At 40.1% G+C, this 23,504-nt stretch overlaps 1 protein-coding gene across 4 annotated transcripts in view; it reads right to left on the reverse strand.

Annotated features, from left to right (window-relative positions):
• The window catches only part of KCNH1 (potassium voltage-gated channel subfamily H member 1), a 191,618-nt gene that overhangs the window by 61,082 nt on the left and 107,032 nt on the right, over positions 1-23,504 (reverse strand). For all 4 annotated transcript variants that reach the window (XR_012834696.1, XR_012834697.1, XM_075749184.1 and 1 more), the window contains one exon: positions 19,926-20,122. Coding sequence is in view for 2 of the 4 variants with exons in the window: in XM_075749184.1 (XP_075605299.1) it covers positions 19,926-20,122 (197 nt within the window). In the remaining 2 variants the exon portion in view is untranslated. The remainder of the gene's footprint in view (positions 1-19,925; positions 20,123-23,504) is intronic.

Here is a 23,504-nt window from a genome sequence, read left to right on the forward strand (position 1 = left end):
GGACGGAGGAATGGCGGCATGACCCACAGCTCACTGCAAGACTCCACAGAACTGTCAGACCAGAGAGGGGGAAAAAACCAACAAGAGATGACAAGCCTTTTTTCGTACGGAAAATTACCTGCAACAGCTGAATCTATAAGCTTGTTTCTGCCAAAAAGGGGGAGACCTCACTAACCTGCTTTCCACTCCAGCTCTTTTCTCACTCCTGCTTCCCAGCCACCTCTTGTCCCTTGCTGATACCCAATGGTGCTCATCAGACTGGAATTCCCATGACCCATCCTCTCTTTTTGCCAGGTCAATGAACTGAATGGGCCTGCAGGTGGTCTGAATGGTGTCAGAGTTGCCGGACACAAAATAAGTGACAGAAGGATGCAGTCAGAAACAGGGAAGAGAAAACTGCAGACATTACCCCCTCTCAGCCACTGAGGCCTACCAGATCACATCAAGTCACCTCACGCAATTTTAAGTTACTTGAAGCTACTCAAGCTTCTAGAATATAAATTATCTTTCAAAGGAAGAACAACCTGAGAAGCTCTCTGTGTAACTTTTTGGATTAATGGTATGTTCCAGAGTCACACACAGAAGATTGCATTTTGAGAAGATTGCAGCGCTACCTGAGTGCAGAAAAACAATCCCTCTGAAAAAGCACACAGAAAATTTTCCTACAGTTATGAAAGGTTATCCATTCTTCATTGTTCGGTGCAGATGCAAAGCTGGTTTTTTATTGTGAATTACTAACATCTTTATTTCTATACATACAGAAAAGCTCCATTTTTCTCAATACTCACAAAACCTCCTTAGGTATGAGATCTCATGGAAGGAGTTGTATGAATGGCTCCTTGCCTTTCCCAGAAGAGTGGAATGCCTAACAGGGCAATAAGAATGATAATAGGTCTCCAGCACTGAAGAAATGATCACAGATAATGAAGAAGAACTGTTCTAGGGGAGGAAGGCAATTCAGAGAAGACTTCAAAGTGATTTCCTTGCAGTTCCCAGTGCTATTACGGGATGATAAAAAAGAAACTTGAATAAAGATAAGACAGATGAAACAAAGAGGGTGAAGATTAAAGAGCTACTAGGAATGGAAAGGACAGAAGTTAAAAGCAAAAAGAAAAGTGATTATCTAAATTTCTTAATGCACAAAGTACCGGGAGATGTATTGAAAGAAGATGTGTCAATCGTTCCAAGAGACACCATCCCTGCTGTGTTTGCCCCAAAAGGCAAACTCATTACCTGGAATTATCACTAGGAAGAGGAAAGAGCAAGTTCCCACAGGCTTTCCTTTGTTCAGCTCAGCTCGACCAGTAGGTGTCACAGCAGTCAACATTATCGTTGTGCAGCAATTTCAATCCACATAGGTATCTAGTTTCAAGAAAGCTAAATTAAGGTAGTTAAAATAAGTCTGGTTTAATTTTAAAAAAAATATGTCATTAGTCTTTTCTGTGACTTTCTATCAGATATTCCAAGTATCCTTAAAGAGCTTGGAAAAAACACAAACCAAACAGATTGCCAAACATGTCAGCAAATACCACCACTCTTACACCTGCACTTAGGGCTTTAGTGAGGCATTAAATACTCCGTGCTGGCACAAGTAAAAAGAACAGAGATGCTTACTGCCCCCTCCCCAACTGTATTAGCCAGCCTAACCGGCACGCAGGGCTGAGGGTTGTTCCCAGACATGCCTGGTCTGCGAACTACAGCTAGCAAACGTCAGGCTGTCACAACACGAATGTAAACCCAGAGCAGTACGAGTTGCAGAAGGAAGAGAATTTCGAAGCAATTTTTAAAATCCTGTACTTCAAAAAAAATGGAAAACAAAGACATCTGAGAGAGCTCCTTGGGTTTAGCTTCCTTTTTGCTGGTGCGTATGCTCCAGCAGCAAAACTTCGGGCTGAATGTTTTCCTACCCTTCCCCAGCACTAAGGGAAGCAGATGGGCTCTAATCACGCTCCGATATAGCAAAGAAGAAGAAAAGCATATGATGGCATCCCCCATCATGAGTCTGCCTTTATGCTTGCCAGTCAGCTGCGCACATATAAAGCGATCATGACTTTGTTTGGCATTTCCTCTGGAACATATGGTGATTTACTATGCAGTTTCCAGCATGTATTGACACTGTTTTGAATTGTACTTAAATCCTTCTCTACTACATGCACAAACATAAATACATGTCGTTTATGTTTAGGGCCATGTCTACCTGATAGCAGAAGAGTCCTGTCAGTAGCTATACAGCGGCTGCCAAAAGCCCTCCTGTCCCCAGTGCCCAGAGATTTAAGTGGGAGGAACTGGCTTTGTATTTTGGGGGAGACCATGGCAACTTGCTACGAAGCAAGACAGCTTTAAACAGACCACCTGTGCCCAGAAGACCCCCACTGCTTGGCTGAGCACACCAAATGGTTTATGTTTATCAGCATCCAATCCTGCTCTATCCCTTTCTGCCTAGTCCCACTGAGCAGTGGGTTGCATAATGATCCAAAAATAGATCACTAAAATATGAAAATTATTTTAGACATACTTAATAATAATCCCTGCAGCTACAACATTTCTCATAGCAGGCAATTGGCTGGCACGTTACACAATTTAAGATCCAAGATGTGAGTCAGAGCAAAAAAGAGGGAAGTTATAAGCACATCAGTTAAAAAGCCCTACATATTTAGGTAGTGCTCAGTTCATTACTAAGATACAGCAACTGTGACAACTGGATCTGGAAAACCTGTGCAACTTTGGAACAAGTAACAGTTTTCTTTTCTCATCAGCAACTGAAGAGACCATTCAACAATTACTCTTCTCATGCCAGAAAATACACTTTTCTTTTTTTTTTTTAAAGCACCATTAATATGAAGAACACAAGTAAGATTTAGCAGAGTCTGGGATTTCACTCAAATTTTGTAAAATTTAGAGAAATATCAAATAACATGCTCTGTGAAACACCAAGATTGGAATATTCTTTTATTGCATGTTTTTCTTAAAAAAACAAAACAAAACAAAAAAACAACAACACCTCCCGCCCCCCAATCCCACAAAACCCAAAAACTTTTGGATTGCCATTGTGTTGTCTGCTGAATTTTACATAGTTATATTTGTACCACTCTTGAAACACCTAAGAGAGGAAACATAGTTTGTCTTTTAAAAGTCAGCATTCCAGTGGACAATCTTTTAGCCCTTCATTCCTAGGGAAAATAACTGTACTGCCTGCAAGATGCATCTCATCAAGAAAATGTAATTATGTATAATATTAGATGGGGCTCTACTCCACCTTGCTTTTAAGAAGCTATTACCATTTGCTGTTCTCAGTGCACAGACTCCACCTTCTTTAACACAGACACACTAAGAAACCTTATCAAAATAAACCAGTACACTGAACATACATTTACTTCTCCAAGGAAAAGAGATGAAAAAGAATGAACTACACATGGCAGATGTGCTTTTGCTTTACACCTCACCAGGAGACACTGAGATAACATGGTGATAAAGGCAGAATGAGAGCCTGCATAAACCTGAATAGAACTAAAGTTAAAAAAAAAACCCACCTAAATATATTATTGCTATTTTAGTGGTACAAGAACTAAAACTAATTAGGTAAAAACAGGTTATTAATAGGACTTTTAGAGCCTGAAAAAGTGTCACGCAAGCAAGAAGTCTGCCTTTAACCGTCTTATCTTAGAGTGTGCTAAGCAAGCCAGATAAGGACCACTCATGATTACTCAAGGTACTTAGGTTGGTGGTTCACTCACCTGAACCTCCCACGCTCCTGCAAAAACCTGCTGACTACTGGCTTTGAGATCTGAGAAAACTTACTAAGGACCAAGAATGACATGAACAAGAGTGCTTCAAAGTATCACATTCAGTCATCAAAACATTGATTTCAACAATTGCCTTATCAAAACAGTTAGATTTGTAAGTTAAAATTAGACTATTGTTGTCTTCCAAAGCCCCTGCTCCAGTCTCACCTAATGCTGCATGCACGCAGATCCCCACTTAAAGGAGGTAAGAAAAAGCTTCAGTGTTCTGCAATAAATAGCTTTCTGGAGACAAGCTATAGCCTTGCAGCTCGGGCTTTCACAATGTAACTTACTCCAGGTTGTAGGGGGCAGGTGTTCTCTGGAAAGCACAGGTTTCAAGGGAAATTCAAGGAAATCAAAGCGGGACCTCCTGCCTGAGCAGCAGCACTAGAATCATAATCAAGGAAATAAAAGGAGCTTGATGGAACCCTAACAAGCATGAGTCAATGTATTTCAGGCTTGTCTGCCATCAGGAAAGGCAGAGAGGCTTTACCAGTGCCCAATAAAAAGAGCAGTTTAATTTCCAAGGTCTAGCAAGCAGCTTGTTCCAAATCTGTTGTTTGCTTCATTGGAGTACAAAACAAAATCAAAATTAAAGCATTTGTCTGTTTCTCTAAATCACTTAAGATGTCTAAAGGCAACTGAAGCTTTTTAATAGTAAACAAAGAATATTTGTATTGCAAAACAATCTTTACCAATTAATATCATGCTATTAAAGAAAGTCTTTCTGAAATCTTTTCTTATTCGTTCTCTTTCTGCATTAGGTGCATGGTACAATATCTATACCCTAAAGAAAAAATAAAATGGGAAGCTTTCTAATGCAATCATGGTTAGAAAGTTCTAACATAAGCATGTGGGAACAAGAGACCCACTGATCCAGCAATAGCCCAGTAGTGACTAACATCAGCTGCCTTTGCACTAGATACACTCATTACAAAGGTAATTTGTTTAGCTTATTATTATGGTATTAAAAGACTTCTTCTCATCCTACTCCTATCTGCTCTCTCTTGCCTTACTGACTATGCAAAGAGTTGATTTGGCAGGTACGAAAATAAAGGGACTAGAAACCTCTGGTTAAATAAGGATCAGGAAGTTCTTCAACAGAAGCACTCTCCGCTGGTGCCAGATCCATTTTAGGAGGCTCCCAACCATAAGAACTATTCCTATTTGCCTGTTTGTTGTACAAAACCACAAAATACCCTGCACTGAACTGTGCTGGATTTCAAAACAACAGTTGATGCTTTGAAGTTTGTGCTAGAAACCTCTGAAGAGCTCAGAAGAACAGTAATCCTTTTCAAAAAGCTTATTTCCTTCTAGATCAATTAACGCTGATGCTCCTACAGTAAAATTAACAGTATTCAGTGTCGCACTGTCCTTTCAGAACATTCCTGAGTACCGCATATGCAAGATGGCCTCAGGCTGAAATATGAATGTCGTTGGCTTTGCTGATGACCAGCCTGGTGTCTCTAGCATGCTCCAGCTGGTCTTCAGTGCATCCTTGAGAGGGCACCTACTGCCATAGATACCACCATCCCTGGCAACTAAGCCAATTTAGTCTTTAATACACACACTGTCCACACCATGCAGACTCCCACAACACAGCGCGGTCCTATGGAAAGGCTCCTGCCTAGCTTTGCTACCTGCCAGCATCTCTTCAGGCAAGGCAAGGGGAATGGAGAAAGCAGAACCAGGAGAGATCCAGATCCCTCAGAGGTCAGCCTTCCTCATATGCCTCCCTAGGCCCATCAGGGGTTGCACCTGAAAAGCTGACCACCTCTGATCTCCAGGTGCTTGTCCTAGCAGACCTATTTGCTCATGTGGGGCAGAACACCCCTTTTCCCCCCTCCCTCAGGCTCTTGGCTCCAGCACTGTCTCCTGAGAAGGTGCTCTCACAGCTCAGCAATATGACACAGCTCACAGAGCATGGGATGTACTGGTTGTCTGAACAGACATGGCTGGCCCAGGTCACCTTCAAAGGCTCTCAGAAGGTGTGGGACTCACCTGCTGGTGGGCACAACAGAGCAAAACACACATGCAGAGTAAATCTCAAGGGAAAACGTGACCTGACAGCATGCTCAGGCAGGGGTAGGCAGCGTGGTGTGCTGAAACTGGCTCAGCACACCCCAAGCACACACACGGTTGCTAAGTGAGTCTGGGTAGTCTGACAAACCCGCATTCGGCACTCATCCAGCAACTGTCGAGCAGCAGCCTCCAGCTTGATCACACGTTGTTTCTCTAAGGTGGGAGGGCTGCAGGATACAAGTGTTGTATCTCTTCTGGTCCTTAAAGCAGCTTTGTCACTCATGTTCGCATAGGAGGAGCAGGAGTAGCAGGATCAATCACGCACTACTGAAGTTACCACGTAGAAATAGCAACTAAGATTGCTTTTGATGATCACCATGGCACAGGCCCAGCAGCATGACCTGCCCACTGGGAGAGGTGGGCTCCATATCCATGCCACACAGATTTGAAGAAGCACTTTGTGTACCCCTGGTTCTAGGATACCTTGTGGTAGTAGTAAGACATCATGCAGCCTGCACCACCATGGTTTCACGTCAGACTTTCTAGAAGGCACTGTGTTGGTAGAGTTAGACTTGGGTACTAGAGCAACCTTGGATACTAGGTCATCCAGACAGCAGAGAAAGCACCTCAAGTGCAGTAATATCACTAGAAGGTGTTCCTGACTTCTTCATCTCCTTCTGTTAGCTGCTTCAATATTCCTCAGGGATCATAAGACCGTAGATGTTGCTGCATTGCAACTTCTGTTGGCAGGAAGGGGTGGCAGATAGGCTGTCAAATGGTGTAATCAGAAGGGTTTCCTTGGTAGCCAGATAGGGGAAAAGTTGGTGAATAAGACAATTTGAGGTTGCCCTTTATTGCTTTTATTGTGTCCACTTGGTCTAGGAAAACACTGAAAGAGAATGAGCTACCTCTGTCTGCAACCACCTACTGCTGCCCTGTAGCCGCGTGGATCACACATGACCAGCTGCTCCATTCATCCACTTTTTTCCACCCATCTCCATGGAGAGATACCAGATGCTCCACTCCTTTTCTCTCCTGCCTTTCTCTGTTTAACTTACTTATCTACTGAGATCTCTCTTTGCACATGCAGTATTCAACACAGGGAAAGAGGGACAAGCTTGTGTTCCAAGTGCCATTTTTCTAGTCTCTCTTGGCAACCTTGTCTTTATTTTTGCTCACTCAGTTGCTTCCTTTAGCACACTTTGTATGTACTGTTAAATACTCGTTATTCATAGGGTGGCTTGTCTTTCAAAGAGCAGACACGAAGGCCTTTTACAAGACCGCAGCACAAAATTAGAGTCTGCTCTTCCAGTACACGTGGCATAATTCAACATGCTACGCTACATGGTGCAGACCTTCAAAGTTCTTCTACGTTGTGTAGAGCATATGGCTAGAAAATCCTGGTTCTGTTCCTCATCATCACTGAAAGACACTGTACAATCCAGCAAGTCACCAAATTCTCTACATTTGTGTTTCCCTTCACATAAGGGCAAGAAATTATTCAATATCTTATTAAAAAAAAAACAACCCCACATTAGATCTTTGGATGAAGTGCTCCATTTGTGTACCTTAAAATGTTCAGTAAGGAATTTCCAACATGTAAGAAGATGACAATATTATTAAATGTAATTTGGTAGAGGCCTTATAATTCTACAAAGTATGCCTTTCTAAACAGCTCTGTGGTGACAATGATGGGGTTTGGAAACTCGTACTGATTGGAAAATGTGGTGAACCAAGCAATATGCAATATTTAATGATATAATAATGAAATAATGATTTTCAGAGAGCACAATAAGAAACATTGTTGTTTCAGTATTTTTGAAGTTATGCCTTCATATCACTAACAAATATGCTAGATATCATACAAATAACTGAGCAACAACAAATTTAGATAAACTGTCATAAATTTCTGAAATATATTACAAACCAGAAGCCACAAGTTTTTCAAACTCCCTTCATGGCTACATCTGTGTTACAGGATGGTTTGGGTATGAATGATGAAGGTCATTTATGAACTGTCTTGACTTTCAAAAGCAAATTACAGTTTTGAATGTTACTGACAAAGAACATCATAATGCTTTTCTGTTAAAGGATAGAACCATTGCCAAATGACATCCCAAATAAAAGCTTTTCATTATTACTTGTCCCACTTACTCCAACGAATTTGTCATCGGACTAAATGCGAATCTCCTCTTTCGGAAAGGGTGCAGGATAATCACTGAAAGTATGTAAGCCACTGAACTACCCAATACAACTTCTACTCCTACCAGACTTGCTGCTCGAGCAATTTGAAAAATGCAGGCAAGGGAAATCAAAGGCTAATAATATGTTTCTAGACCATAACAACGTTCTAATAGCAAAGCCAATACCCATTTGTTAGAGCCAATGCTATTTTCTTCCTCTGATGTTGTTTTGTATCTTAATGTGAGCAAAAGTTACAGCATCCTCACATTTCATCTCTACCCTAATCCTCTGATGAAGTATGTGACGGAAGTCAACAGCAATTTTGGTTTTGTTAATCAAGATAATAACTGGCCATAAATAGCATCTTTCCTGTTACTGTGAAGTAACAGTGAAACCTTGGATAACAATTAACAAATTGTCCATCCCCTTACTTAGAGGAAGACTATAACATGCCTCGCTTCTGCAACAGTGCAAAGAACGCTGGAGTTTACATGATTTATTCAAATTTTGTACAAAAACCAGGCATCAACCCTGAAGATTGGACACACAGATCTATCTATTCTGGTCAACTTGAGTTGACTATTAGCTCTTTTTAAAGAGTAACATCCTGAGATCTTTGTGGGTTGTTTGGGGTTTTTTTTTAAGAATAAAGGAAAAAAACATTTCTAAAAGGGAAACATAATTCTGCATTTTCACACAAAGGCAATGCTTATGGCAGTTTACAAAGTAAATCATCCAATGTGGTACAAAATTATTTTGGCAGAAATTTTCTTGGATCCTCTAATGTCAGCTGTGTAAATGAATCACAAAATAATTTTGTTGTGTGGTATATTTATTACAGAGCATATGGGAGAAATGACCAAGTGTGAAGTTTATCAGGATGGTTGAAGCACATCCTCTGAAATCTGAAGATGAAGGCATAGATGAAGGCATCATTCAATTTAGATGAATTGCAAGAAAAGGCCAAGTTGGGCTGGCTGCATGGTTCCTGGGGACACATGCTGGGGACCTGGTTTGCCAAAGTCACAAAGACTTGGAACAAGGCATGTGTTGAGCATTTTCCTTTCTGTATTTGGAAAAGGCCACAGAAGATGGTGACAAAAATAAGAAACACCGAGTATATGGGAACAAAAGCCCATAGTATTCAAGTTTCAAATATTACTCTGACTGGGTGTCAGGTTTTCACATTCATAATTCTGTACTAATTAGAAATGGATTTAGCAGACGGAGGTCCTGATAAAAATCTGGTGAAAACATTACGCAGTCTCACAGCTGCATAGAGAGACCATGAGGTTTGGACCTCTGGTTAGTTAAGATCACTTCATGTCCAGCTGCACAGTTTGTGGATAGCGCTATTTATGCCCACTCTGAGTCCTATAGGGACAGCATTTTGGGACACTGAGTATACTCAGAGCAGCCTACGACTGTATGCTCCTGCTTCAGTTGAGGGAGATGTTATTGAACTCAGTATATACATAAATGCCCTTATACAAGATACTGAAGTTCACCCCCCATTAGAAAGAGAAAATGAATGGGAACCAAAAGAAAGTGAGAGCAAGAGGGAGAATACTGACAGTGTTTTCAAGCAGAGCTGAGTGTAAGTCCCCTCTGCAGTTTGCTAATTTAGAAAAATTACTCTAAAAACACTTAGTACATTCATTTGCATATGGCTTTAATATTTTACATCAGTTTCAGGTATCATGTTTCTGTTTGAAAATCTGAATCCGAACAGGTGTTTGACATGACAATGTACTTCCTTTTGAGGAAGGAATCATACACAGTTTGAGGAAAAACCCAGCTCCCTGCTGCAAAAATAATAGCAAATAAAGAGGGGGTGATTAATGAACCTACTCTCAAAGCATTTTAGTAAGTCCTTATACTTAGCCACAGCCCAGCACAAGGCCCTCCTTACCACTTGACTTTAGCTGTGGCAATAGTCGGTAGCTACGGTCGTAGGAGGTGATTAGCAAGGTGCCCTATTGAGTTTTGTTTGCAATTGGTTCATTCCCATGATGGTAAAGCTTACTGGATTTCAAATTCAAAAAGTTTCACGAGGCCACACCTAGTAGTTACTGCACTTCACGTCCATCAGTCAAACACTTCAATGTCACACTGGAATGGGCGGCAGCCTGTAAAGCAGGTTGACATCAGACACCACATTACCTGTGTGACTCTTTTGCAGCAGGCTTGAGACTAAAGAATGTGGTACGCTCCTGGCTGTACGCCCCAGCTAGAGGCTTGTTCAAAGGCAACTTAGAAGGGTGATTCTCAAGGATGGATACAGGAAAAACATTAGTTGTCTAAACATATTGGACAGTTTGACACAAATTCTGTGGGCACCTTGCAGCGTTCATAAATCAAGCTGGGAAACTGCTTTCTTTCACACAAAATCCTAATAGCATTTGTCAAGTTTATGGTGAGCTACTTGTTTATGCCCGTCATGGTGCATATCAAACCGAGTCCTTGGAGGAGCTGTGGAGACCCAGCTCCAGTACGCAAAGAGGAAATGGACCTCCTTTGTCTTGCTGTCCAAGATCTCACAGTTACAATAAAGATCTCAACATTTAAGTAAGAAAAGAGAGGACCTGTAGGTAGGGTTTGGTCTGGAGCAGGCATCACAAAGTCTCTTCACAACATGAGCAGTAACCTCCAGAATTTTATTCCTTTTTTTTTTTTTTAATAGGGGGCAGTGATTTCAGGTTTCATTGGAGAGCTAAAGACAGGACCAATCTGATCACTTAGATTATAAAGTCCGATTGCTTAAGGATGTAAGTTTGCCATTGTAACTCAGCTTTCATATTGCACAGCTATCTGCATTCTCTCTGCTTCATGGAGCGCCTTGAATGGGTTGAGCGTTTGGATTTGCAGCCCTATGAGTTCGGCTTTTAGTGACCTTAGAGAAGACCAGAAGATCAAAGCTGTTATGCCAGGAAATCACAGGCTTTTAGTAAGCGTTTGTCCTAGAGTCAGCTGCTTACCAGACCACAGACATCAGAGATCATTTTTAGAGTTTAAAAAAAAAAAAAAAACAACAAACCCAGACATGTATGAGGTCACTGTTCCATCTTTTGCTTGGTCAGTAATGCTCCACAGTGTATGGAGCACCAGGGTATATCAGAAAACACTGTCACCAGGGCACAGAGGTTACCAAGGCATTGACATAATTATGCAGTTATAATACTTGATACAACATGGTGCATACAGGCAAAAAAGCCTGGGCAACAGCATTTGTATATTAGAAAAAGTGTGTAATATTTCAAATACTTGAGAGATTCAGCAATAGGACAGTCATTATACATATATACACACGTGTACACAGAGAGGGATGACAGGCACCAATAAAAAATGTATTCTGTTTTTTTAACTAGAAATACAAAGAGCTTTTGAAGCTCTGGCCACTCCGTCATGGTAAGCAGTAGAAGTTAGACTTCAAACTTTGGAGAAAGGGTAGGAACTCTTTGAATTTCCATGGAATATCTCCTTCCCCTTTGCCAGCATGGTCAAAAAGTGGACTAAGGCACCTCAGTACACTTAACTGTGACCAGGTGGTAGTGCGCCATGCACATATTGAAAAGGAGAATAACACACTACACAGACAGGCTGCTGTTCAGCCTCCTTTCTGTATCCATATTACACTTCTATTTATCTAAGTCAACACAATAGTAAGAAAAATATGAGTTTAAACTAAGGACCAATCCTTTCTACTGTAAAAATACTCGTGAGCATTTCACTGTTTTCACAATGAAGACCAGATTCCCAGACTGCGTAAGAGCAGTTATACTGTCTTTTGGATTATTGTCTTCTGTCCCTGGTGGTGGGCCAACATTTAGAATTTCCCCAGTTCCTCGGAAACTCATTTTCTATTTTAAAAAGGCTTAGGGGAGCTATTCTGGGGAATCCTCATTCACACTAAGTAACCTTTATCTATATTAAAATTATTTCTATGCTTTACATGGGTGGAGGAGGGTAAAAATCAAAGTAATGCATTTTCTTCTGTTGGGATAAACAAGCTGGTGTGGGTGGTTGTACATGTTAAAAATGAGAAAAAAAAACATTTTTAATGTTAACTTTCTATTACTCATCTGAAAATAGCCTCACAAAAGCCAAATGTGCCTTTTTTTTTAAGGATTAAAATAGTCTGAAAAGAAATTTTATTTTAATTCACCATCAACCTTGTTAACTGTATTTTTCATCTACTCAGACTAGCTTCACCATATATGGAAAGACTTTATGAACACTTTACAGATTTTGAAAAGGTCAGAATTTTTTTCTTTTATATTTAAGGCTGAGTATTTTATGGGTCATTGAGAAAAAAAAACCCTTTCAAAAACAATTCAAGTGGGTCTATTCAAAGTGTGATAAAACAAACTAAGTATCGATCCTGTTTCTGGATTAATGAATGAAGTGCTTAAGCTCAATTTCAGGATGACCAGAACTTGTTCCATTTACCACATAATTTTTCCAAGTACTGACATATAATTGGAACGTCTTTCTTTGACATAACATTGACATAGTTTTCCATACTTAGAAAATACATTGGGAAATAGCTAAAATCCTGATTTTATAAATTCTGCCTGTACACATTTAATTTCTAATTCAGTGATCAAAACGCAAATGATCGTTAAATATTTAGCAACCAATGTGGTAAAATCTATAAATCTACAACAGCACAGAACAGGAAATATTCTCTTACTGAAGATACTTCAAGGCAGTTATGGTTTTAGTATCAGCTTCATAAAAGAATCATATTCTTCCAGTTTAAGATGAATTGTAATTCAAAATTCACCCTTACCAGCTCTTTCATCAATTTATTTTATTGATGGTTATTAATATCTAATGATCACTAGGTTACTTTTAATAGGATTTACCAGTGAATGGCTTATCAGAATTTCAACAACTTGATATTCCTTTGGGGAAATACACATCTTGTTTTGTATGGTATATGAAGTTATTTCTTTACAACAATTGTACAGACATTATACTACAACATCTAAATGTATGAAAAATTGCTCATTATTCATAGCAGGGGAAGGCATCTCAAACAAGTGATGAGTTCATTAAATCAGTTTAGAAGGGATTAGTCATTTAAGAGTGTTTTAAAGAAGCATTTTTCTACTTACCCACATAGATTAATCTAAGTTACAGGTAAAATTTACATGAAAATGCATGATGTACTGAATACAAGCAACAGAACAGTTTTGGTTGTCTGCATTGGGTTTACGTGGCAAGGATTTGAGAGCAGGGGGGCTGCAGGGGTGGCTTCTGTGAGAAGGCACCAGAAGCTGTCCCCATGTTGGACAGAGCCAGTTTCAGTTGGCTCAAAGACAGACTCACCGCTGGCCAAAGCTGAGCCCATCAGTGATGTTAGTAGCACCTCTATGATAACATATTTAAGAAAGGGTAAAAAACACTGCACAACAGCAGCTGGGAGAGAGAAGTGAGAATATGTGAGAGAAACAACTCTGCAGACACCAAGGTCAGTGAAGGAGGAGTAGGAGGAGGTGCTCCAAGTGCAGGAGCAGAGATTCCCTTGCAGCCCATGGTGACGACCACGGTGAAGACCATGGTGATGCAGGTTGTGCCCCTACAGCTCATGGAGGCCCACAGTGGAGCAGATATCCACCCTGCAGCCTGCTGAGGGGAGCCCACACAGGAGCAGGTCTTCTGGAAGGAAGAGGGGGGGATCCACGCTGGAGCAGTCTGTTCCTGAAGGACTGCACCCTGTGGAAGGGACCCACACTGGAGCAGTTCTTGAAGAACTGCTGCCCATGGGAAGGACCCACATTGGAGAAGTTTGTGAAGAACTGTCTCCCATGAGAGGGACCTCACGCTGGAGCAGGGGAAGAGTGTGAAGAGGAATGAGTGGCAGAGACCAGCATGATGAACTGATCGCAACCCCCATTCCCCAACTCCCTGCACTGCTCAGGGGGAGGAGGTAGAAGAGTTGGGAGTGAATTTGCACCTGGGAAGAAGAAAGGGGTGGGAGGGAAGGTGGGTTTTAGAATTGGTCTTATTTGTCATTATCCTACTCTGAGTGATTGGTAATTAATTTCCCTAAGTCAAGATTGTTTTTCCCATTACAGTAATTGGTAAGCGATCTCCTTGTTCTTATCTCGACTCATGGGCTTTTTATCTTATTTTTCTCCCTCAGTTCTGTTGAGAAGGGGGAGCAATAGAGCAGCTTGATGGGCACCTGGCAACCAGCCAACATCAACCCACCACATTGTCTTAGAAATTCTTCGTTAATTATGTCTTCTATTGTACATACACATCCCCACTGTGTAAACTATCTGTCTGTAGTCAGATCTTCCTCTGTATAAGCATAGGACCCTAAGGCTCAAGGCCATATAGGTTTAAATAGAACAGAAATAACTTTAGTTTAAAAGTTTTGGAAACTAAACTTTAAGATGCTGTCTCTGAAAGGTAATGGAGTTATTCTGGGCTGAACACTTACAATCACTGTAGAAATACAAATGTTAAGTATTGGCAGTTGGTCAAATCCTCTCCAAGTCTGGGTATTAAGGCTTTATCTGAAGGGTAAAGCTGCAGGAGAGGAGAAGGAAGAAATCCAAGAGGACATCCTCTTCAGAGCATGGGGTTTCAACACATTGACAGTCACATCACTTAAATTATCCATAGCAGATGTGCAAACCTAACAACACACAACGTGCCTCAGAGCACTTTCAGTCCAGGGTATAAAGATGATTTGCACAAAAATCTGTGAGCTAGATAACTTTTATCTGTCTCTATCAGATAACTGTTTAAGTAAGTTGACTAAGGCCAGAGAGAAGATGCAAACATGCAATACAGAGTCTACCAATGAGGAAACAGAATAAAATACATTTTGCTTAGATTGGCATGGAGAAACAGGGACTATAAGAACATTCAACTACCCGAACAGCTATTAAAAGGCAACATGGGAAAGGACAGAGTTGAGTACTTTGGAAGTTTTTTTTGGAAAGTGACAACTTTGCCTCCTGGCCAGCTAATATGGCATAACTCCCAAGCCACAGACCCATCCGGACATCTCAGTCATGTCCAGTGTCCTGGGTTTTCAGTACTGTAAAATGCACGCCAGTCAAGCATCAAACCCTTCTTCCCACAGGACTTGTGGGATTGTTTCGGTGAGTACAAACGCAGGAGAAAGTGGCAGGCTGTCAGTTTGACCATTCTGAAATCCATCATCAAATTAAAATCAAAGCATTCACTCTTCTCATTTTAAAAGAGCTTTCTTAAAATCTTCCAGTAATTCAGCCTTCCACATCAGAAAGAATTCTGGGATACTGTTTTGAACCTATATCATGAAAAATAATTGGAAAACTTGTCACGTGGAAAGGCAGAATACAAGGCCATGGATTGCCTCTCTGAAAACAACCTGCTGCCAAACCCCCCCGAGATTTAAAATCAAGGCTTGAAACACTCCTAGCTGAAATGTTTGATCTGAGAGAGGTTCTCTCTCTAGCAAGAGCTTACAGTATAAAAAGAGGAAAGGCGAAGCTAATGCTGAAGAGGAAAGCACAATTATATTTTTAAATTGCTTTTAGAAAGAGGTGGTGGGAGCCCTGTCCACTGGCACAGTTGGAATGGCATAGAATAAGCACACCACTACATGGACAAAAGCAAGCAATCTCATACCAGCAGGGAGACAGACTACTCTGCTGCAATCACTGGTCTCTCAAGAAATATGTTCTGACGAGGAGCTTTGGCTTTAAATCACTAAATCATGCTTGCTTTGTAAAAAGGCAGAGTGTTCTTTGCCATTTCTTCCAGTCTTACAAAATCCCAAATAACTTGTCTACATCCTACTGCAGTCCTTCTTTTGTTCCAGGACACAAATTTCAGTTTCTGGAAAAGCTACTTGCGCTTTCTATCATGATACTCCAAAGCATTCAGAATTAGTCATTTAATCTCTATCCAGGCTAAAATGGCTTACTAGAGAAATCTCAGCTTAATAAATTATGTATAAGAATTCTCTCTTTTATGTAGCGTGTGCGATCATTTGAGCTATAACATCATTTACGGCTTGCAGCAGAATGAACTGAGCAAATACACTGTGTTACAACCCAGTGTAAGTTAATATTGGTCACAAAGCTCATACACACGGGAAGAAGCAACTGCCAAAACCAGAACGCTTGCAAGTGCTGCCAAAGGCCTTTCACATTCCTAAAGAAGGTGCCAGCATACTTGCACCTCATCACAAGCCAAAGACAACGACAAGTAGCTGTCCTACAAGCTTCTCTCTTCTTACACTTGTACTAACCTGGAGCTACGAAGTCCAGGCTGGAAACCCAGAAGTATTTAAATATTTGTTGGGGAAAAATAGACCTCCATCCATCCTGTGAATCCTGCTGCCCTCCAAACCTGCAATATTTCTCCTCTTCTGGCACACCCTCCGTAGGGGTGAGTTTGTCACTTGAGCATCCCACATTCCCCCAGTATCTACAGTCTGGTTCCTCTCTGAGATTTCAAAAGTGGAGAGAAACATCAAGTTCACTTGCTTTAATTTCACAACATCGTTACAGCAGGAAGTGCGCTGAGAAATCCTGTGTCAGCTTCCTTTCAGCTGCAAAGCCCTTGAGTCTGACATACAGCCACCACCTGCAGCCACCGACTCCAGCTTCTTAAGATGTTGGAGAGCGTGCTGCAGCAGCTGATTCTCCCCCCTGCTTCCAGTTAGATTAAAATGTTAATGACTGGCAGCAGAAAGAGTTAATTTAAGGTCTCCTTTCTCTTCCCCTTTAGGAGAAATAAAAAGTTTTCTAAGTCTGAGCTCCAGCCAGAGGTAACTAGACATCTAATAACTTCAGGAGGGTTTTAGTCACTTGAGGAAACTGTTCAGGGAGTCACCTGACAGTGAGCTGACAGTTTTTGAAAAGAGGGTATTTCACTGGTGTTTGTCAAGAAAGTGAGTGAAAGGAAACTGTTTTCACAGCACAGCCACGGACAGCCATGGCATGCCAGGGACAGAGCACTGGAAGTATCTCCCTCAGCCATGAAGTCCTCGGACGTCACAGGCAGAACATTTCATAACTGCAGCCCTCTTCCAGGGAGGGCATAAAGGGGACACCCAGGCAGAAGCATCCTGCCCTCCCAGCTCAGCTCCAAGCACGTTCAAGACCGGTAGGAAGAGCAGCACAAGGAATGGAGGGAAGATGCTTTCTACTTTGCTTCAGTCCAGCTCTAGAGTCAGCCAAGGTCAAGACCCATGGGTTTTGCTACCTGGCAACGTGCCTGCGTGTCCGCTTATTCCTGTCACAGTCGCTAGCAAGTGGCTCCAGACCCCAGTAAGTGTGGGGGACATCTGGAAGGTCAACACTGCTCACTGGCACCGGGACAGGGAGTCCCATCTCCACGAGGGAAGGGATCACTGGAGGAGACCCAGCAGCCAAGGAATCTGTGAACATGGTGAAAGAGTGGACCAATCCTAAAGCTCACTTAAGTGGAGCGAAACTTGGCTAGAAAACACCTTGCACTACGCAGTGAGACTCAGTACCATGGCCAAGTGAAGGCATACGCACCCTGGAGATGGGGACACCTCAGAGGAATAGCCAAGTCTAAAAATATACCCATAGTTCCTTCAGGCAAAAAAATCCCCAAAGCTGCTTCTTGATGTATTTGGAAGCTGTATGAATATATTTGGGATGAATATACAGTATCTACATTTCAACTAGTTAGACTACTTTTGGAGCCAGAGATGAAACTGTTTATTGAAATGAAAAGTGTAATTCTGGTATTTATATTCCAAAGGATATGCAACACATCACAAACGTAACTCACAGAAGGTACTGGTTCATCTGAATTCTACAAAATTCCATTTGCAGAAATAGACCAGGAGAAGTGTTAGAAGCGACAGGCTGGGGAGCTATTTCTATAAAAGATTCACAGATATTAAAACCAAATTAAATTCCAAACTCTAAAAAGTTGCCTTTTAATGTGCATTATCTCCAATCTCTAAAGTATCATACTTTCTATGCATTTCCAAAAGCATATATTATTTACATTATTTAACATTTGCATTCTGATTGCAATCAGCCTTCTTTCAATAAAATAAATAAAATTACAGTCTGTTAGCCTAGAACCATCAAACTCTCACTTCCATTATCAATCAACACCACTTTTCTGCTGACTGCAACTCAATTAAAATCCAATAATTGAATAACTGGATGGAAATTACTATCATAAAATATATGATAGTATACATCCTTTTTATTAGGAACATGTTGTGTAGAAAGTTGACAGCACAGAAATTATAATACTGTGGTTAAAAATTGTTTTGTAACCTGGGCTGGGAAAAGCTACGATGATGAACATGGAGGGAAAGAGTGTCACTTCTACAGTAGGCATTTGATTCTAAAATTGGAACTTTTGGCTCAGAGCAGATCCAAAACGATGCAACTCTGCTAGCATTATTGTGAGCTTTAAGAGAGTTGGTCCTTCTATGCCTCCAAATTTGTTTCTACTGATGTTAAAAAAAAGTAGTTATATATTTTTAGACCATCTTACCACATTACCCGCAGTGATATTTTAAAAGATATCAGTCAGTATACCAATGCTTTAGGTCATCTCAATACCAAATTCTTTCATTTATTTTATTTCTTGCATTGATTAACACCATGTATGTAGCTGGTGGTTAAACTTAGTTTTTAACAGGACATGTCAATCTTCTTGCAGCTGTATATCTTCTCCTTGTCCTGCAGGAATCCAATGTCATTTGAAAAAAAAAAAAATGTCCTATGAGGAAATTCTCAAGTATAAATTTGCTTCTTAATTTTTAGTTACATCAATTTTCTACCTGAGATCTGATATATTTGACCAAAGCGTGGATAGCACAGTCGTCTTTGCCCAATACTAAAAAGCTGAATTCTTTGATATTGATAGCATAAGCAGATAGACTACATCATTACACTTTTAATTTCAATATGCCAACTCTAGGTATGAAAAAAATTTAAAAAAGAAATTGATACTCTAGGCTTAAAGTCTAATTTTACAAAACAGACTTCAAAGATAAAAAGGTTTCTATTTTTTCAGGTGTAATTATCTAGGACTTACTTGGCACCTGGAAGTTACCATGGAGAACTGTTTATAAGAACAAAAAAAATCTCCTATCAAAAATATTTCTTTAGCTGATCTCAAGTATCTTTATTTCATAATATTTTAAAGCAAGTATAGGTGCTTCAATGTATTTACTCTCAATGTAATATTATTGTCTTCTACATTGCATCATAAAATCATATCAACTGACTTATACCTACTACAGTTTTAATAAATTTCTACAGAGGTGGTTCACTGAAGATTACACAGAGAATTTAAAATGGGATATTAGGTTATGATGATTCGCATTTGACAAATTAACTTGAACTGGCATGCGGAAAGAAATTAAAAGAACCAAAAAATCAAGGATGAGAAAATGGACACATTACAGATAAGCAAAGTAATTCCAAAATGTGATTGATACTAAAAGAAACAACTCTTGACAGAATAAGTCATGTTCATATTACTTTTCCATTGTGATTATTGTTATTGACTTTTGTTCCCTATATTAGAATCCAGATCTTTCCTTCCACTTTCCTTGTAACTTCAGGCAACATCCCTAACATCTTTTTAGCTGCTTTACAAACTAAAGTTGCAGGAACTAGTGAACACTGTTTATCACAAATGCATGACAGTTTCAAAGTATGCTGGAATCTGTCTGCTTCATAGAAATGTAAAATACTTTCACACGTACACAGTCCAGCTCCCTATAAAACTAGCACTGGAATAAATACTTATGGCCTTTTGACTCTACATGCTAGCAATGTCTCTTAGGTAAACTCTGAAAAACCTCCTTATAAAAGAGGCTAACAGGAATGCCAGAATTCAAGCAATTCAGTTTCTTCATACAGACAGTCCTTAAAAGTGATCGCTTATATAGTATATGTTAAAATCAAAGCTACTTACCCTTTTTCTCAAGTTGTAGGTCAAAATGAGATTTCTGGAGAAGGAGTGTGAAAAGGCTGTATAGAACTCCAGCACTTTCTGCAAGGCATCTCTCTTAATCACATGAAGATCACAGTAAGTCAAAGCCCTTACATTAGCACAGGACTGGGCGAGGGTAGACTCCTTCCAGAACACATCACCAAAAACGTCTCCTTTGCCTAAAAAAAGCAGCAGCATTGCTTTCAATAATAGTACTAGTTCCACTAAAAATATAAAAGAACATACATCTCATTTATGCAGTCGAGGTTCTTCTATTTTATGTGGTCAGGAAAAAAATCTGTCTGAAAAAAAATAAATCTTTGAAATGTTTCATTGATAACCTTTTCTGCTATCTTTTTGTTAATTACAACATCCCAGAAAATTTTCATAAGAATAAACCCCAATCAAAAAGTTTTTCATGTGGCAAGTCCCCATTAAATATCAGTAAAGGTTTTCCTCTAAAAATCAAGAAAAACAGTTCATTCTTGGTTCACGTTCTCTTCTAATCCCTTTCAAAGAGATAAATTAAGTGGAAACGCTTTTTCCCTTTCTTCTTTTAAATCGTACTCAAAGGATTTGTTTCTAACATCTATGTTGTTGAGTTTTCTTAATCTAGCTAACCATTACCCACTATTGTGTCAATAAAACCATCTTGTACAATTACGTCAGCGCAGTTACAGGCTGTAATGAAACACTACTACACATCAGTATCAAAGTAAGTTTGCCCTAGTTCGCTAGATCATTGCCAGAAAAGTCTCTTTACAACAGTGCGAAAGAGCAGACCTCACCACCCCGGTGGCTCTAATGCTTTTCAGCTGGTAAGAGTCTCAACAAAATCTTGCTGTAGTTGTGCATGTGTGCCCCCATTTAATACAGCGGAGGTTTAAAGTAACAACGTAGTCCAAAACAAGAAGAGTACAGGTTAGTTATCACCAAGATAATACTGGCAAGACAAGACTATTTAGCCGTTACACATTGGAAGAAAGAAAAATGGCCATTTCCTTACAGCCTCCCCACGTGCCGGTCTCTCCGAGCTTGGGGCAGCTACAGAGCAATATTGCAACGAGGGCGTTTGCACCAGTCTGGGCACTACAACGCAGGGCAAGTACACCAAAACCTGCCTGAGGAGAAGCCCCCAGTCAGGATTTCACTGGTTATACCCCAGCTCAGGCTGGGCACAAAAGAGTGTTTAGGAGAAAGTTACAAGCTCTCCTTTTTTTTTACAGAGTAATGATTTTTTTTTTTCTGTTTTCTGACATATAATGCTAACAAGATAAGAATATTCAGTGGTGACCTTGATAGTGAAAAACCACACTATTCCTGTTTTGAATTGCATTTTCATCTTAAACCTCTGCTGTATCACCACTGCACATAACTTCTGAGACAAACAACAAAGAAACACATTCACAATGTCCATGCAAGTGTCGTTGTGGTAGGGATGGACCAGATGGTCCTTTGTCTTATAAGTAATACTTTGCCCATAGCAATTCTTAAAACCAAAGCATCAAAATATATATTAGTTTATTGACTTCACCCAGGCCCTTTTAGATTTCATTCCCTAAATAAATAGTCGTGTATGAAAGTCTATATGAAAGTCAAGAGAACTCTCATGAGTAAAGAGGTCAAAAAAACTTCTAAATTAAACCCAGAAGTCCACTCTCAGCCCTTGAGCTGTACTTCCACCATTATGTAATCTCTTCCATTAGATGATAAGCATTTTCTCTTTGAGGAGAAGCTATCAGCTTGATGGTAAGGTTGGCTGTAGTGCACTAAGCTGTGGTTCACACTGATGTGCTCCCAGTCTTGACAAAAACCCTATACAGCCCACCTGCTGGGGACCTGTCTGGAGGAGCATAGACTATATTTCCATTTTAAATGCATATATACATGGAAACCACCTGTTCCATAAGCGCATTTTTCTCCACAAAGTTAGGCAAAGGCACCATAATGATACCCTTTCTTCCACCTCCAGTCTCTTTACGTAGGACAGTGCCAACATCCAGAAATACTACAAAGGCTGCCTATCAGTAAGCACAGTGGTAGTCCAATAGCCCAGTGCAGTAAGCAACTTTTCATTTTAATGGCAATGACTTTTCACATTTTCAATTATTTAAACATATGCTTTTTCAGTAGATACATTAAAAATGGCCTAAGAAAAAAGCTTCCATGCACTTAAAATAGATCATCATCTACAAGGCTTTTAGACAGACAAACACAGAATATATTCAAAATTGAAGTGAAACAATTTTTATGCATCATAAAAACTGATATGCTTCACTGGGTAAAAATGGATTGTTTGCCTTTGGAATAAATATGCTTTTACTTGCAATCTTCCAGGCAATTAGCTAAACAACTGTTTTAATTAACGCTCTGGAATCTATCAAGTATAGAAATGTGCCATCACTGATGAGCAACAGTTAGAGCTGGTAGTCCAAGCATAAGAGAGAGGAATTTTAGCTCGTTTCTAAGCTTAATTCTTAACATCTCCAGACAAGTTTCCCTACCTTAAAATGACAACAATTATTTTACCGCCCCACAGTAACACGAAGAATAATTAGTACAACGCAAGTACAAAAAGCATGGTGCTGCTTTGCCTACGTATGAAATGACATACAGCAGAAGTTAGTTACGTCTTACTCTTTTTAAAACATAATCCTGCTTTTCGCATAACACAGAAAGACACAACTGTGTCCTTCACCTGTGGCAGCAGTCCCAGTTTCCCCTTACCATTTGTAACTCCCAAAAAAACTCCCCTCCTGCAGTTTCCTGCCACCCCAGGGAGCTGCTTCCCACTTGTGGCAAGGGCAGCACGCAGAGGAGCTACGGCTGCTGGGTGCCCGCTGAGCCAAACCAAAAAGAGAAAAGCAGCACATGAACCACAAACTGAGTCAGATCGCAGAAGCCTCAATTTTTAAGAAGCAAACCAGGCTAAACCAAGAAGTTGTACTGTTTTCTATCATTAACAATTTCCTGGAAGTTAATCGAGTTAACAGCCAGTGATCTAGTTGAAAATCAATCCTACATTACAGTTCGATTTCCAATGCAAGGCACATGTGCAAGCATCACACTGCTTTGCTTCTGTCAAGGGCATTTTCTAAATGATGCATACCAAAAGTATCAATTTAGATTGTCAGGGTTAAAAAAAAAAATAATGTTTGACATTAATAGAAAAATGGGGGGGGGGGAAGGAACAGTAGGAAGTCTTTATAGTAAGGAGGAATTAAAATTCCACCCAGCAGTATCTGCACCAGATTAGAACAATTCTCCTCTTATACATAATAAGGAACTGCATACCATCTCCCTTTGTTTATGTTTTCTCCATAAAGTAAGATCAATCACTCAGGAAAAAGGAAGCAAAACAAAAGAGGGCAGATTAAGTCGGTGTTGTATCAAAAACATCTCTAATTGGAAAGCAAGAAGAGTGAGGTGAGACTTCTAAGTGTGTCAGAAGGTGGTTGGCAAAGTCTAATGGCTGCATTAGAGAACCTGAGTCAAAAGCCTCTTTTTACATATACCTCCAGGCTTTATATATTTCACCTTACCTCTGAAGAATGATTAAAA

Source organism: Balearica regulorum, chromosome 3, assembly GCF_011004875.1.
Source record: "Balearica regulorum gibbericeps isolate bBalReg1 chromosome 3, bBalReg1.pri, whole genome shotgun sequence".
NCBI lineage: Eukaryota > Metazoa > Chordata > Aves > Gruiformes > Gruidae > Balearica > Balearica regulorum.